The sequence below is a fragment of the Poecile atricapillus genome, chromosome 2, assembly GCF_030490865.1.
Source record: "Poecile atricapillus isolate bPoeAtr1 chromosome 2, bPoeAtr1.hap1, whole genome shotgun sequence".
Taxonomy (NCBI): Eukaryota; Metazoa; Chordata; class Aves; order Passeriformes; family Paridae; genus Poecile; species Poecile atricapillus.
The window spans coordinates 117,992,777-118,008,990 of record NC_081250.1 but is presented as its reverse complement, the minus strand read 5'-3'; the positions used below and the strand labels follow the sequence as shown (position 1 = coordinate 118,008,990).

The following is a 16,214-nucleotide window of genomic DNA, read 5'->3' as shown; positions in this document are numbered from 1 at the left end:
ATTAAATGTATGCTATATACCTCCAAGACTGTAATTTCATGTTAGTTATCCAGTTGTAACTAAACATTATGTCTTGTTGTTAAAGAGGCAAAGAGATACTTCCTGGAGTGAATAACAGCGTGTTCTTCCAGATAATGGCAGCCTTCTGAAACAAGCTAAACACAGAAACACCACAGGAGGAAGCATTTATGGGCTTGTACCAGGTCAATATTGAATTATATGTTATGTTAGCAATATATTTGCAGTAAAGCAGCAAATTCAACTGTTAAAAGGAGATGTGCTTTACAGTGCTTTGTCTTTATATATAATTCAAAGATTTGATCTTAGCAGTCTGCAGTGATTGATCCCAGTGGGACTTCTGACATTTCAGCCATATATACCAATAACTGAGACGTGCTACTCTTTTCCTCTGCTGTATTTCTGAAACAGCACTGAGTGTGGTGGTATTTCCGCCAGTAACCATCAGGTGGCATAACGTGCTCAGCAGAACAGCAGCCAAACCTTCCTTTTAATATTCCTTTGTACAGCGTATTTCTTGGCATATTAGGTTTTAATGGGGAAAGACAGGCTGTAAAATTAGTTGAGCTTTTAGAAACCCTACTCTGCAACAAAAGCAATGACGGAGATATTTGTGTGCTTGTATTTTGGGGTGATTTTCTTTCCAGTAAATAACCATTTTGAGCAGTCTGCTACTGCAGACTAAATAAATACTAAAGATCACTGTTCTTTTCCTTTCCCTTTATATTTTTTATTTAATTTTATTTTGTTTTCTTTCCACTACAGAGTTCTGTTTTTAGTGTGCTACCTTTCGTAAATCTGATTTCTTTATTTTCCCAAATCTCTTTTTCAGGGCCCCTTTCAGTGCTTGCCTGTCCAGGCTTGATTTTTCCTTTCAGATTATTGTGATGTAAAATAGGTTTGATGAGATTAAACTAGCCACAAGTCTAATTTCTTACTAAGTAGGCAGATTAATAGAAGTGCCTTTTAAATCAGATACACATTATACATCTGTTGGATATATACATGAGTTTAGTATTTCCCCAAACACACCTTAGTGAAGTCCTAATTTAGATAAAATCTTTATCAGAGTGAATGAATTTAATATTCTATCATCAAAAGCACATCAGGGCTCATTTCTTGAGATCAGCTCTTTCTATTTTGTTGGGGTCAGGGGGGTTGCTGGCCAGGCACAGACACCAGCACAGCACAGGTGAGCACCACAGCCCCGGACCAAGGCTTAAAGGCAGGTAAGTGCAGCTTTGGAGCCCAGCAGGAGAGGTGTCCCATGAGGTTTCCCCAGCAGGCTGCTGCAGGGTGCAGAGCCCAGGGCTGAGAGCTGCTGTGACAGTCACAACTCGGGTCTCCTCCAGAGAGGGCAGCCAGTGCTGGCACCAGGATGGGTCCTGGGGATGCTTCCATGGCTGGCCAATGATCTCCACTGGTGTTATTCTCCAAACCTCCAAATGCTTGGAGGAAAACTTCCTGCAGCAGCCCAGACATATCTTCCTCTAAACTTCAGGGAAAACAGATTTATTTGAATTACAAAGTCTTTAGAAACCAAACCATGACTATTAAAATATGTATGTGTGTGTGTGTGTATGTAAGAGTGGCATAGAAGGTTTCTCATTATCACACACCTGAAGGTCTGGCTTCAGTTTATAATCCAGGCAGCTTTACTTGACAAGAGAAAACCCAGAAATTGCAGTGTGGATTACAAATATGAGATCAAGTTTGTTTAAACAAGCTGTTGGCTTGCATTTGCCCCAACACTGGTGACTCTACCTGCTTGCCATTCTGGTTCTGGCTATGCAGATAAAGCAGTATAAGAACACACCAGTGACATTTTATGAATAGTATGGGCTAACACAGGAAGCTGATTTCTTTGCTCACATGTAGCACAGTTCTCATTCCACATACATCACGTGCTAGAGGATGCTGTAACCCCTCCTTGTAAATGATGCTCTACTAATTGGGCAGGTACCCACTGTTGTGGAAAATGAGAAATTAGATTACTCTTGGAATCACATGCAGCCAACATAAAATTCAAGCTTCAGCAAGTCTGCTTGGCACTGACAGGAATGTTTTGAAAGCATGGTTGCATTTGGGTGGTGTGAAATAAATAGAAAACTGGGACAGAAAACTTGAAGAAGTGATATTGGGTCCTAGGGGAATAAGCAAAACAAGGAGAACCTTTTTTGCATTCCTGGGATTATTTATGCATGGCTGCTGCTTAGTGAGACTATCTTCAGAGCCCATTGCTGGTTTTGAGAGGCAACGGACCATGCAAGGGCAGCTATTCCACAAAGCTGTCACATCCAGGACTGTGTTGTGTGACTGATGAGCAGGTACTCATGTGGAAGCAGAAATTAAATCCAGATGTTTAATTTGTTTAAAATCAAAGAGAATAATTCAAACTACAACTTCTGTGAAGGAAGTGGAAATTATGTCAAGGAATAGTCATTTATCAGCAGATAAATAAAGATGGTTTCTCAGCCTGGGGAAAATGGCACAACTTATATGTAGTTGTCAAACAGCAAGCAGTACAGGCTAGGTCTGTGTCCTTGGCTGCTAAATAATTATTTAGGGTCCTGAACAGCCCTGTGTCCCCTTACAGTGAAGCAGAGTGCTGCTGGTAATGCTGGGTGATCAGAGCTGACACGCTGGGAGCACACTGCCAGCATGCAATGCAGGCATAGCTCAAAGGGGCAAACACTGCAGCAGTAACCTTGATAAAAAGTATCTTCTTTATGGGCCCGTTTTCACAGATCTGAATTCCTATCTATATCCTATCTATAACACATGTATTAGTTTGCTCACAAAGCCTCTGCAAACTAATGAATCTTTCAGGCTGATCCCCAGTTATGGTTGCAGGGATAGTCAGCCCCTTGGGCAGAGTCACTGGAGAGACCACTTCTTTAGGGCTGCATTGATGAGGGCACCCTCCACTTTATGCAGCCCTAACCCATCTGACATGTCCTCAGGATGCAACCCGGCCACCCTGCTGTAAAAGTGTTATTGTGGCATGTGACAACCCCATCACTGTGTTGGGCACTAAGGAGGTTTCTGTCAAAACACCCAGAACAGCAGGTGAGAGATGAACTCATTTGTGAAAAACATCCTGCTGATCTCGAAGCTTTAACATGGAAGGAGCATTTTCCCAACCTGATTTTTTTTTGTCTAAAAGAGCTGCCAGGTTGTAATTTGTTATAATTAAGCTAGATGAGGCTGATACTGGAAGGAGGCAAACCAATTAGTTTGGGACGTCAATTTTTGTTTTCCACTGTCAAAGTCTGTTAAAGGACCTTGACAGATTGCTGGGTTGGCTTTTTCAACCTGCTAATCCCCACATGAAAGACAGGCGGGCAGCTGGGTGCAGAGCACGTTGCAGTCAGTGTTGAGAAAATGGTTGCATCTGCCAACATGGTGCTTGGAGGTGACAATGGTGTTGTAATGCCTGAGCTGTGGGCAACTGGAGGAAGAGGTGAAACTCAGGATCCAAACATGGAGAAGTCTTGCATGATAGCTGTGAATGAAGAAAGCCTACACTTGTTGTTTGGGCTAAAATCTGACATTTGTTTTGGTGCAGAACTAAAGGCTTTTTAGTGACTCAACTATGTGTTCTCAGGTTTTAAGTAAGAAAAGTTACTATTGTCTCATGCTAACCAGACCCCTTGCTTCAAATTCCAATTAATCATATACAGTAAATACCATTGTCTTAATCACAGAATCAAATAAGTTGGAACAGACCTCTGAGATCATTGTGTCCAATCTGTGACCAATCACCACCATGTGAATTAGACCAGGGCACTGAGTGCCACATCCAGCCCTTCCTTAAACACTTCCAGGATGTGACTCCACCACTTCCCTGGGCAGCCCATTCCAATGTCTTATCCCCCTTTCTGTAAAGAAATTGTTCCTAATGTCCAACCTAAACCTCCCCTGGTGCAGTTTAAGACTATATCCTCTTGTCCTATCACTAGCTGCCTGGAAGAAGTTGCTGAACCCCATTTGGCTACAACCTCTTTTCATGGAGCTGTAGAGAGTCATAAAACACCTAAAACTCCTTTTCTTCAGCCTAAACAACCACAGCTCTCTCAACTGCTCCTCAAAAACTTGTGCTCCAAACCCTTCACCAGCTTTGTTGCCCTTCTGTGGACAATGTCACCTGCACTACTGAAAGCAGTTATTGGATAAAACCAGGCATCAGTTCCCATGGGTTTAACTGATAGAGTTCTACTGAAAATCAACTATAATAGTTAATATCATATCTTATAATAATATCAATTTAACACTAAAAAAAAAAAATAACACTTAAAAAACACCCTTCAGCCAATCCAAGCTGTGAAGTTTTTCAGGTCTTTGAATTGAATTTCAAAAAACTTCAAATTTTATGTAAAAAATCTCTATGGATATGAAAGAATCCAACCAATAATTCCATGAATTGTAATATATAATCACGATATGTCTCTGCACCAGGCAAAAATCTGTTAAATCCTTGCTGCAGTTTTTGTTTTCAGATCCTCAAGACATCAGCTGCTCTTTTAAGAAACTGGTGGAACCTGGCTCAGTCCTTGGTGAACATGCAGTGCCATATTTCTGCAGTCTCATCCCGCTTTTACTGTCAGCTAAAGTACTGTGGCAAATCTGATTCTCCAAAAACCTGCAATTAAACAGAAACTTGGGAAAAGAAAAAAAAAGTCAAAAAGTCTGAAGGACAGATCTTCAGCTGCCCTAAAGTGTAACAGTATGACTTATTAATGCCATCAGAACAGTTTGCAGCAACTGATAATCTCCGAGGTTTTAAGATTGTCAGCAAATTTTGTTTTGCAGTACAAACCCAGTCATTTCCTGAAATTGCGTGGTTCAGTTAAGCTTAAGAAAACTATCCACGTTTATTTAGAGTCAACATTCATTTCCTGTGTAGCTGGCTGATCTGGAACTCACCTAACACCTTACTGAAAGCATGTTCTGCAAAAGTAAAGGAACTATTACTCAAGGCTTCCTACAAAAATATTCACCAATATGTCCTACTATATTACAGGACATGGCAATTAACAGTCAAATGCATTTATTATTCTCAAGGTTTTTTTACCCCAACATGTACAGGTTGATTGATACTATTTTGGGTGTCTCAGTTTAGAAAAGAATGACAGCTTCCTTTGGCATTTCAGTCTGCATTTTGGCTGGTTCTAATGAAGACAAATGCTTTTCAATCAGGATTGTTCTGCTTATTAAGTGAGACAGATGGCACACTCACTGTATTGGTAATGATTCTGAGATTTTAAGTGTATTTGGAATATACTGATTTGCGTCCCCTAGCTAAAAAGTGATTGATATTTCAAATGGAAGAGAACTTGGGTTGTGTCTTTGCCAAATTTTTGTGACATGTACATGGTTCTGAAGGACCTACAGAAAGACAGGTTTTAGATACATTCAGACAAATCTGTAAAACGTGGTCCAGCAGACACACCTTGGCAGAAAATCAAGCACACACCTTCCAAATCCCTGCCAGAACTGTGTGTTGAACTTGTGCCATCAAGGGGGGTGTTGCACTCATTCCTGTGCTTCCCACCTGGTCCTGAGGGCAGCACTGGGTTCAGTTGAAGATTTTTATTTGAGGTATATCCAGCCCCAGAAATACTAAAGAAGGGTTTTTTTTTCAGTTGCCATTTCTTGTTGACTTTGTCTTAATATTTATGTCATACTCAGTTTCAGGGAAGGTTAACTGAAGTTCAGGTTGTGTTTTCTCCAAAGTCAGTAAGGTCTTTCAGTTAACCAGCTGGAAAACAGGTGGATGTACCACAAGACCCTTGTCACCTGAAAATATTAGACTCTACTCCCATTGTATTTATTAAGATCCCAAGTAGGTTCATATGGGTAAATAACACAAATTTTAGGCAGGAAAGAATCAAGACAAGGTTTCTTCTAGCTCTCACCTGCTCCAACTTGAACATACATGACAGAAGAGGAGACTGCAAATTTAAGACCTAAATGTTGTTTAGATCAGATGAAGGTTTCTTAGGATATCTGTGGAGGAACTGTGTGGGCATCTGTTCAGCCTCTGAAGCAGAGGTAGAGAAACACATATCAGAAGGAACAGCCTTCCTGGCTGTCCCACCAATGGAATGTTTCAGTGAGAAAAGTGAAAAACCACAAACAGACTCAAAAACCTCATGATGTTTCTTCTCAATGTTGAGGCACATAGGCTCTGTGGAGTGGCATGCCTCTCTGGGACATACAAATCTGCACAGCACTTTATATTGTAATCAAGATGAAAGAAACAAAGTGTTGTGTTAAAAAGACTGCTGGATCTCCAGAGAAAATAGCTTTGTGTATCACTTTATGCTAGTGGTGACAGAATAGAAAACAAAATACCACAGTTACATACATGTTCTTTGTCTAGAAGTATTTACAAATAGCTTTACAAATTTTTACACGCATTTTTCGGTTTTGCTTGTTTACTTTTAAATTAAGAGAAAAATTAGTCCCCAGAGGCTTCTAAGGCTTCAGTTGGTGCCTCGTACTGTACATTCATGCTTGGCTTCTTCCTGGGAGAAGGGAGGAAAGGAGTTTAAAAATGTGCAAATCACAGACATCTAAACAGCCCTGGGTGTAAGGGTTCCTAGAGATGGACATCCATTGAACAGTTGTCCTACTTCTCTTCAGAGACAGCTACTGGAGATGGACTTGGGGCAAAAGAGATTAGGAAAGGAGGAGTCACATATGAATTGCAATAATTAGGTGAGTACATTAGTGCTTGAACATCTGGGTAAGAAGAGTCATAGATCAATCCCTACTGCATTCAGCAGTTCAAACAATGCAAGGAGTGGACATTGTGAGTTCTAAAGATAGAATTGAAATGATCTCTTGAACACTGTTAGGGTTTGACTCCTGCTGCATATTTTGGAGTCAAAATTACTGTTTACTGACACAATCTTGACCAGGCACGGTATGATCCTCTCAGTCAAAAAACACTGATTTTTTGAGAAAGATGCACCTTCCTCCTAGTTTTCACAGGTTGTTTTGTTTTCATGCCTCAACACTAAACATCGTAAAAATATTGAAATTAAAAAAGAAAAGAATTTACAATTTACAAGTGTCCATATAAGTAAATTATTTAAAAATTCAAGATCGTCTACAAGGATCTACGAAATAACAACGCTGATAATGACATTGAGCCTGTGGGAAGAATAATCCACATGCCGTGAAGAACAGATGTGGTGGGTTTCTTCCAGAACGATGAGTCACAAGGTTGGTCTTTATTTTCTAAAATCTGTTTCTTCAGCTACAGCTGCAGAAGTCTTGAATCCATGTTCATTACTTACTTCGACCTGAAATGCAGGATATAAGAATTACTTACAAATGAAAATATATTTTGTTTATCTTCTAATTTGTAAGCTGTAAATTTATGCCAGCTGAGAGGTTAGTAACTAATGAACAAGTGGTTGAATCTCATGTAGTCATTAATTTTTTCAGCTGTGAGACTCACCTATATGGTCAAGAATGAATGGCTGGGTACAAAGCAGTAGCTTTGTACTTTGCATACCACAAGAGCAAAAAACTTTTGGGAGAAGTCCCATTACTGGTAAAGCTATGTAGATCTATTACAAAAATAATAGATTCATTTTAGTGTAATGTATTTCAACAGCATGAGACATCTTTTCACCCGGTTATAAAATTCTGATGTGGTCTGTTTACAAACATGAGCAGTTGAGCTGGACTCACACTATTTATAGTTCTCACCACAGTGACACTGAATCTATGTATTCTCACATGACTCCCTGTAACCATTTTCACTTTCTTGGAAAATCTATGTTGGTCTTTCAGAGCAATTTAAAGATGGGTAAAGTCTCAGGAGCAGATGCAAAAAGGACAGGATCACACAGATGCATCACAGAGGGGTGACCTCTCCACTGGCACAGTTTCTCATACAGCGGATCAGTTCCACAAGCACAAATTAATAGTGTTCTTCAAAGGGCTAGGGACATCCCTAACTGGAATTAGGGATTCAGTGTCTGTCCAGATAGAGTTGCTCAAAGCTGTAGTAGTTTTATTATTACTACTACTATTACAATTATATTTAAAAATTTCATTATTATGTTACTACATTGTTCTTATTACAGCATGATTATTAACATATATTATAATTACTATTAATAATATTAACCTCTAATGCAAAATGTAGCTTATTTTTTTCTTCTAGCCACCATGCTCCTCTCTTTTCCACATATCAGTACATGAAGTGTTTCTAAATATTACTGAGTGACCTGGCTGTTGACACTGTGATTCAAACAGGCACAACCATCTTCTTTGTAGTCCATATGCTTTAGTCCCAAAGAGAACCAAACCATTTTTTTTTCTATTCCCCCTGTTGTCTCCTGCCTTACACACATCTTAATTGAAACTGCATGGCTGAGAGCAAAGATTATGTTACTTTCTCCTTGTCCTGTAGCCTAATGGAGTTACTGGCAGAACAAAGAGCAAACAGGCAAGCCATGATCATTCATATTTGTATTAAAAATTGTTCCCCGTGGGAACAAGTTCAAATTTAACTCCTTCTCAGAGGTGAGAAGGAAAATTAATCTTAGTCTTGCTAATCATTAATAACTATGGTAGCACTAAGCAGACATTATACTGAATGTGAGCACTTGATAAAACCAGACTGTCTTCTGCATAGCTTGGATGAGACCACACAGTCTTGTATTTTCAATGGGCTATGTTTAGTTAATTTATTAATGAAATAAGGGAAATAAAAGGGATGAGAAAAAGGGAAATTCAGCCAAGTTTTCATTTATAAAGTAACAGTTATAAAGGCTTTTAATGTATTTTTACAATCATTATTCATGTTCAGTTCTAAGAGAATGCTAACTCTCAGAAATGGAGTTTAGCACAGCCTGGACACGAGAAGTAGCTTTTTAGAGGTACTAAGAATTTTCAGACTGTATTTAACTATTGATACAGATAGCAATTAACTCATCAAAAGAAGTCAAGAAGGCTAATGTGCTACAGAGAGATAAGCATCTGCAAAGTTCTGGCACAATCCGCTGACCAAATTATTTCCAGCAATTTGGCTTTTAAATAAGACTTTGATCACTGACAGTAATTTCCCTCTCAACTTAGATAAAGTTCCTCTATATCTTTCAGTCCATACAACCAAAACATCAATAAAGAAGGAAAACAAATATAATTTCTGTCCCAGTTTTATACTCCTTGAAGCAATAAGGAGGCCAGAGAGGACCCTCCCAGTGGTAGAAGGATACACATTCATAGGAAATGGGAAGATAACTCTTGTTCTCCGGTATTGTAAAATCACCAACAACCCCCAAAGCCCTTGAGCTACTTATTGAAAATCTCCTATCAAAGAACATATTATCAGATGCTGTGACTTTTCTACTGCAAAACGAATATATTTTGCAGGAATGTATTTATAAGTATTTAATGAATATGTCTTTTATTTTCATCTTTAATTATAGTAGGTTTGCTAAGAAAGTACTAAACATTTATGCATTTGATGCTTAAAACTGATCTGAATGCAGGTTTAGAGATTAAAATCTTTGATGGAGAGGTGTAAGTGTTGTAGGCACAGTCTTCTTGCTCCTGAATATCAATTTAACTTTAGCAGCTTATTCAGAAGGTTCAAACCCACATTTTTCCCATCTTTTGGACAGAAAATGCAGCAAAATAGACATTTAATGAAATATTACTAAAGAAATGTAGACTTCAATATAGAGCATGTACTTCATCAAAAGTCAGAAAGTTCATAATTTAATTTAGTGTGTTATTAATGTGTTATTTGTTCCTATTCCAGTATACACCATAATTTTGGGCCTTCATAATTCTCTAATATTTAGATAAATTTTTAGTAAAATTTTGTCTCTGTTTATTTCTAAAAATGGAAAGCTGCATCATGAATAAAGTATATTATAAAAACATGCAAAAATTAATAAAGTCATGAAGTTCAGTTGCCAAGTTCCAACCCCAAACAGTTTTTTAGTAGTTGTCCATTATAAATTAAAACTCCTAGCATGTGCACACATGCATACACAAGGAAAAACCTTCAACCCATTCTAATTCTGTTAACTGATAAGCAAAATAGAGAGAGTCATTAAATCAGTTTCAGTTAATTAGCTGTATGTGTGTTTCATGCTGCATTTAAGAGGCATGAAAGGCCCAAAGGTAAATTTAAAGACAGAGAGCATCATCACAACAAGCTCCAGCCATAAAGAATTTCCAAATTAACAACTTCTGGTTTACCAATTATACTTTGAAAACTCATCTACTTGAAGTTATATGCCAAAATACATATACCAGTAATGTCTGCCCTTATCTTAATTTTTTCCAAATAAAAATAATGGATATGCATTCAAACTTATACATTAGGTAGCAAAGCAGGAAGAGTCTATGAAAATGTGATTTTCATGGAGCAAGCAAGTAAGTGATGACAGAGATAATGAACTTCTAGTGAAACTCTATAGATAGATTTTAGGCTGAGAAGCAGTTTTTCAGAAAAACTTTTTCTTTCAGTTGCTAGACAAATGTAAAAACTACTGTTTTTGTATAAATGGGCTAATCTCATTAAAGTTTCTGCAGCTGCAGAAGCTATAAACCAGCTATTTTCTTGCTAAAAATTCAGCAAAGAAGCAATTCCATCCTTCAGTGAGAGCCTCTCCTTGTGTTAAGATGAGGCACGATCATGCTGCAGACACAGTGATATCTCCTAATCCTTGCCTTAGCAGCTATGCCATCAATGACAAAGTGTCCTTACTCAAATGTTTTATGTGGATTAATTTTTAATTAAGTTCTAATTAAAATATAATTAAATTATCAGTTATCTGACGCCCAAATTATTTTAGGAGAAGGTTAGCTTTCAGTTCAGTTCAGTTAGAAGGATTAATGTGGTCCATGGGACCAGAACCTTACCTACAGGCTTTACAGGCTTTAACTCAACATGTTCCTGGGGGGGCTGTCGGTAGGAGTATGTGTCAAGTCCGCCTATGAAATCAACTGAAAATACAACAGTTCCAGAAATGAACAAATGGAAATGAAAATATGTCAACTGAAAAAGAAATGTGGACAAATTATGTTTAAAAAAAAAGGTAAGTGCATGCACAGGTTTGCATACAAGAAATAAACCAAGTAGATAAAGATGCTGTGGAAACTGCTTACAGAAGGCTCCATGCTCTGTCTTCCTTGGGGTCTATTTAGTCCCATGCCTGGAAAGACAGGCAGCAGTTGGATGAGCAGACATACACACTCCTGCCAGTGTGTGTGCAAAAGGAGCATTCACTCATGTGCAGAGCATGTAAAGAGAAACCACTATGGGCTAAAATAGCTGATTCTCTTTAGGGCAATCTCAAATTATATATATATATATAATTTTTATTTTTATTTTTATTTTTATATTTATTTATTTATTTATTTATTTATTTATTTATTTATTTATTTATTTATTTAGATAGATAGATAGATAGATAGATAGATAGATAGATAGATAGATAGATAGAAAAATATATAAATATATACATATATATGTAATTTATTTAAAAATTCCCCTTATACTCCTTTAAACAGGTTTAGAAATTTAGGCAATGGAAACACTTTAGCTTGTGAACCCAATTTCACCTGAACTTGTCAGGCTCAATGGATTTGTAGAAAAGCATGGAGAAACACCAGAGGCATGAGAGCTGAGTTAAGAATAAACAAATGATCACTAGATATAAAAAAGCAGCAGCATCTTCTGTGAATGAACTTGTGGGGTCAGGACACCTTTTCAGAATCCTTCTATGTCAGAAATAGTGTGCTCTTGAGAAGGTTTTAGTTCCTTTTGTGGTGATAATGATTTTTTAAAAAAGACATTTTAGTCTGAATCTTGTATTTTGTTATTTTGTTCAGATTTTAAACAGCTCTAAGAGGCCACAATTTCAAGCTATCATAGAAATCTTAAAAGCAGGTTTGTGGAAAAGACTATTCTATTGATTTCAAAGGGCCTTTTGCAGACATGTCCAGAGCTGACAAATTCACAGTACAGTAGGATTCTTTGGTCGCATGAAAAGCAATCTCCTTCACTTGTTTATATATAGGCATGTATACAAAAGTCCTAAGCAGAATTTTGATACTCATTGTTAATTGCTAATTGTTCATCACAGCTAATTGCTGTGTGAGCAGCAGAATAAAGAAGCAGTCCTTTCCCAGTCAATGTGTGCACTAGGTAGACCAACAAAGAATGCTTATCCAGGGTGAGACAATGGGAAAATGAGGCTTAGAGATCAACACACTAATGAAATACCCACTGAAATCTGTGGAAATGCTCCTGGTGATTTCAGTTTGCTTCTCCTGAGTCCAGAAATGGCTGAAAACTGAACTTGATGTGCTACAATCATGCAGCATCACCTCTTCCCCAAGACTGTTCTCTTAAAACTGTCTGAGCAGGACATAATGTGCTGAAGAGCTTGCCCAGCCCGAGTGCCTGCCCCAGCCTATCTGCACCTCCTCTTTCTACAGTGGTTCTGTTTCTTTCATGTTGCTGCTCTCCTTCAGAATGTTGTCACCACATGCCACAACAAGCATCAAAATTTACTTCAGCACTAGTGGGATCACATCCTTACAGAGAAATACTTGCAGATGAGCTGTTGTAAAAGGTGATATTTAAACCACAGAATCACAGAATGGTTTGGGTTGGAAGAGACCTTAAAGGTCATCTAGTTCCTACCTCTCTGCCATAGAGAGGGACACCTTCCACTAGAGTGAGCTACTCATCCAGCCTGGCCTTGAACACTTCCAGGGATGGGGCATCCAACTTCTCTGGGCAATCTGCTTCAGTGTCTCCCCAATTTCACAATAAAGAATTTATTCCTAAAATCTAATCTAAACCTACTCACTTGCAGTTTGAAGCCATTCCTCCTCATCCTTTTACTGCATGCTCCTGTAAAAAGTCCCTCTCCATCTTTCTTTTAGGCTCCCTCCAGGTACTGGAAGGCCACAATTAGGTCACCCTGAAACCTTCACTTCTTGAGGTTGAACATTCATTCCCAATTCTTTCAGCCTTTCCTTATAGGAGAGCTGCTCCAACCCTCTAATCTAATTGGTTTTCCTCCTCTGGATGTGCTTTAACAGATCAATCTCCTTCATGTGCTGGGAACTTCAGAGCTAAATGCGAGATGTCTAATACATTACATATTTACTGAATAATTTTTTTAGAATTAATCATGTTCACTGTGATTTGTTGTTGTGTTGTTTTTTTTGGTTATGCACTTTAGTTTTCCCCAATTTCCAATAGTCTAGAGATGTTTTATCTGTTTTTTTTTATTTTTTTATTTGAGCACATGTTAACACATGGAGCTAAGGGTGTTTTTGAGGCAATTCACCACTTCAGAACCACACATCATTCCTCTCAGCAATCACAAGCATTATTTGCAATTGTAAGCAGGGAGAGAATTTAAACTAGCCTTTCTACCGACAAATCTTTTTGAGTAAGAAATTAATTTGAGATGTATTAATGATTGACAACATAGACATGTCTTTGTTCTGACAAGGAGAATATATTTAATAGCACCACCCAGCAAGTGTTGAGATGAGCTGCTCAAACCTGTTTAGCCAAGGCTTTCTCTTTAGCAATCCAAGATGTCTTATGTAGTATTAAAGCTGAAGTTCACCTTAAAATTTATGTGAAGCTTATTCTCAAGGCAAGAAGCTGTTCCATCACACAAGGCAATGGAATGTGCCATTTTTCATTATGCACTCTATTTTGTGACTACTAATTCTTTAATATGAAGATTTGTCATCAATTATTTGAATTATAAGTTACTTCTAATTTTAAAAATTCATTTTGATTTTACCTGGTATTTTCATCCCTTATAATTAGTAGTTTTAAAGGACTAAGACCACAAATGGCCATTAAATGTAGAAAATTGATTTTTTACTTTCATTGGAGGCAAAGACATTGTTACATACATTTCAGTGTAAGCAGATGTCAAATATCTTAAGAACTTTACACCGAATGAACTTCTGGATGCACACATACCTCTATTTAATAGGCCAGAAATAAATACTAGCAACAGTTATGTAGGTTTTCCAAGAGTAAAATATTGGTTTAAGAATGATATAAAATAATTGGTTTTGTTTATTTCTGCCTGGTTAATAGATTATGAATATTTTCTGCCATAGATTCACAGGACTACGTTAAATAGCTTCAGAAAGTTGCATAAGCCTGGAAGAAGGTTCAATTAAGAAACAGTGTTCTATACAGTTCTATTGTACTTTGTTTTAATTTAAAAAAAAAACCCAAACAAAACCCAAAACAAACCAAGAACCACAACTTGTCAGCAGTAGGGATATTCAGTCACTAAATAACGAACACCCCATGTAGTCCAGTCATTAACTGTAGTCATGCAGAGAGAAACTTAAAATCCTAGGGAGAGGATTTTTTAGCATCCCACAGATAATAGCAGGTCACAGCAGAAGCTGGTTATTTTATCTGCAGCTGGCTGCAAAACATGATCCCTATTCCCAGGGAATTGCTCTCTCCTTGTGTCACCTCAGTTTTGTGGTCATGGTGGATGCTTAATGGCCAGTGTGAAATGTTCCTTTTGAGTTCACTACCTGCTGTGCTTGGAAGTGCAAATCTGTGCTGGCTGTCCACCGCAGGCAGTCCATTAAAGTGATGTTCATTCATTCACGGGCCATATCAGAGGAACGGCTGTCATAATCTGCCTGAGTGAGAAAAGTGCAGTATGCTGCTGGCTGAAGAAAGTGTATCCACTGTCATCAGTAATTTTGAGGGTTATTCTTTTCTAGACAGATGACATTTCGGGTTGCCTTACTACTATTTATCCAGCGCATTCACCCATATGCAAGTTAAAATTTGCTTTCCTTTGAAGTTAGCGTAAAAGAATCAGAGCTCAGAAAATAAAATCCTGTCTCCTTTTCCACCCTCTCATCTGGAATTCAGCTTCTCTGGCAATATCCCATTGACCTGCTGGCAGGCCCCGTGCAAACAGCTGCCAGAGCATGTCAGTTCATTGGTATATTACTAATTTCCTCTTTCAAAGTTGGCAAATTCTATGTCTAGAGGTGCAGCGTATGAACTGAGCAGCAATATGGCAATAGCACAGTTCTTAGTAAATCCTGCAGTCTCTTGGCCTGGAATGCCTTATATTCTATTGATGCTTGCCTCTTCATTTTATAAATGGGAGTAAGCCCCAAAGCTGATGGCTCGAATGGTTGGCACTTCCATCTGTCCCCATTCCAAGAGAGAGACAGACTAGCAGGTGCTCAAACTTGTATTTTTATGCACAGAAGTTTTTCTTAACCTGTTGGGGATTCCAAATACTGGTTTGCACTGAAGTATTTTCCTTGTACTGAGACTTTTTATTGAATGGCAATACATCAATGCAATTACTTTAATTAGGAAAACGTATACAACTGAAGAGGGTGCAACTAGCAGAAAAGAAACCAAAGTCAATTAGGAACAGGAAACAAAATTGGGGGATTGATGATAAGTCGGTGCTACATGCATGAAGTCCAAACTTTGGACTTTCCAGTGTTTGCACCTGTAGCTTACATAAACTTTCCAGATAAGCATGTTTTTTCCTGAAAAAACTGCTTTTTCAGTTGCCTTCCACCCACTGCCCTTACACCCTTCACTGCTTGACCCGGACTGCTATCTGTCTGGAGCCTGTACTACCCATTTTCCCTTCTTCATACTAAGCCTGAGTCCCTAAGTCTCAAGCAGCAGAAGAATCACACATTCTATTGCAGGATCACAGGAATAGCTTCTCACTTATGTAGAGGACTAAAGGAACGAAGGTGTGTGCAGGACAATTAAGAAAGTGAGAAGAGACTTTAGTAATCATTTGTGGCCCTCTGCTGCTCTGTCTCTATAAAGTACTGGCAGATGATAATCAGGTTGAAACAGGATAAAGTGGTAGAAAATTACTAACAGATAACCTTTTACTTGAATTTCTATTACTGGAAGCTAGAAGGGGTATATTTCAATGTTCCACAGTAATTATTAAGATATTTGCACCAGATTTTCTTCTTAGTCTTCACCAGTGGGATAGATCAAAATTTTAAAAACTGCTCTGACTCGTAACATGTAAATACACACTTCTCTACAGGGCTGCACTGAAAGAAGGATCCTCTCAGAAGCTGCCTTAGAAAGGGCACTGGCATGGAAATTTCAGCTATGATCTTTGCTACTGAACTCTCTCCTCATT

General features: G+C 38.2%; 1 protein-coding gene across 1 annotated transcript in view; it reads right to left on the bottom strand.

Annotated features, from left to right (window-relative positions):
* Positions 1-6,325: 6,325 nt before the first annotated feature.
* The window catches only part of NKAIN3 (sodium/potassium transporting ATPase interacting 3), a 332,531-nt gene continuing 322,642 nt past the window's right edge, over positions 6,326-16,214 (bottom strand). Inside the window, exons 6-7 of the mRNA XM_058833846.1 lie at positions 10,921-11,004; positions 6,326-7,331 (exon numbers count right to left, since the gene is read on the bottom strand). Of these exons, the coding sequence (XP_058689829.1) occupies positions 7,318-7,331; positions 10,921-11,004 (98 nt within the window). The 3' untranslated portion in view covers positions 6,326-7,317. The remainder of the gene's footprint in view (positions 7,332-10,920; positions 11,005-16,214) is intronic.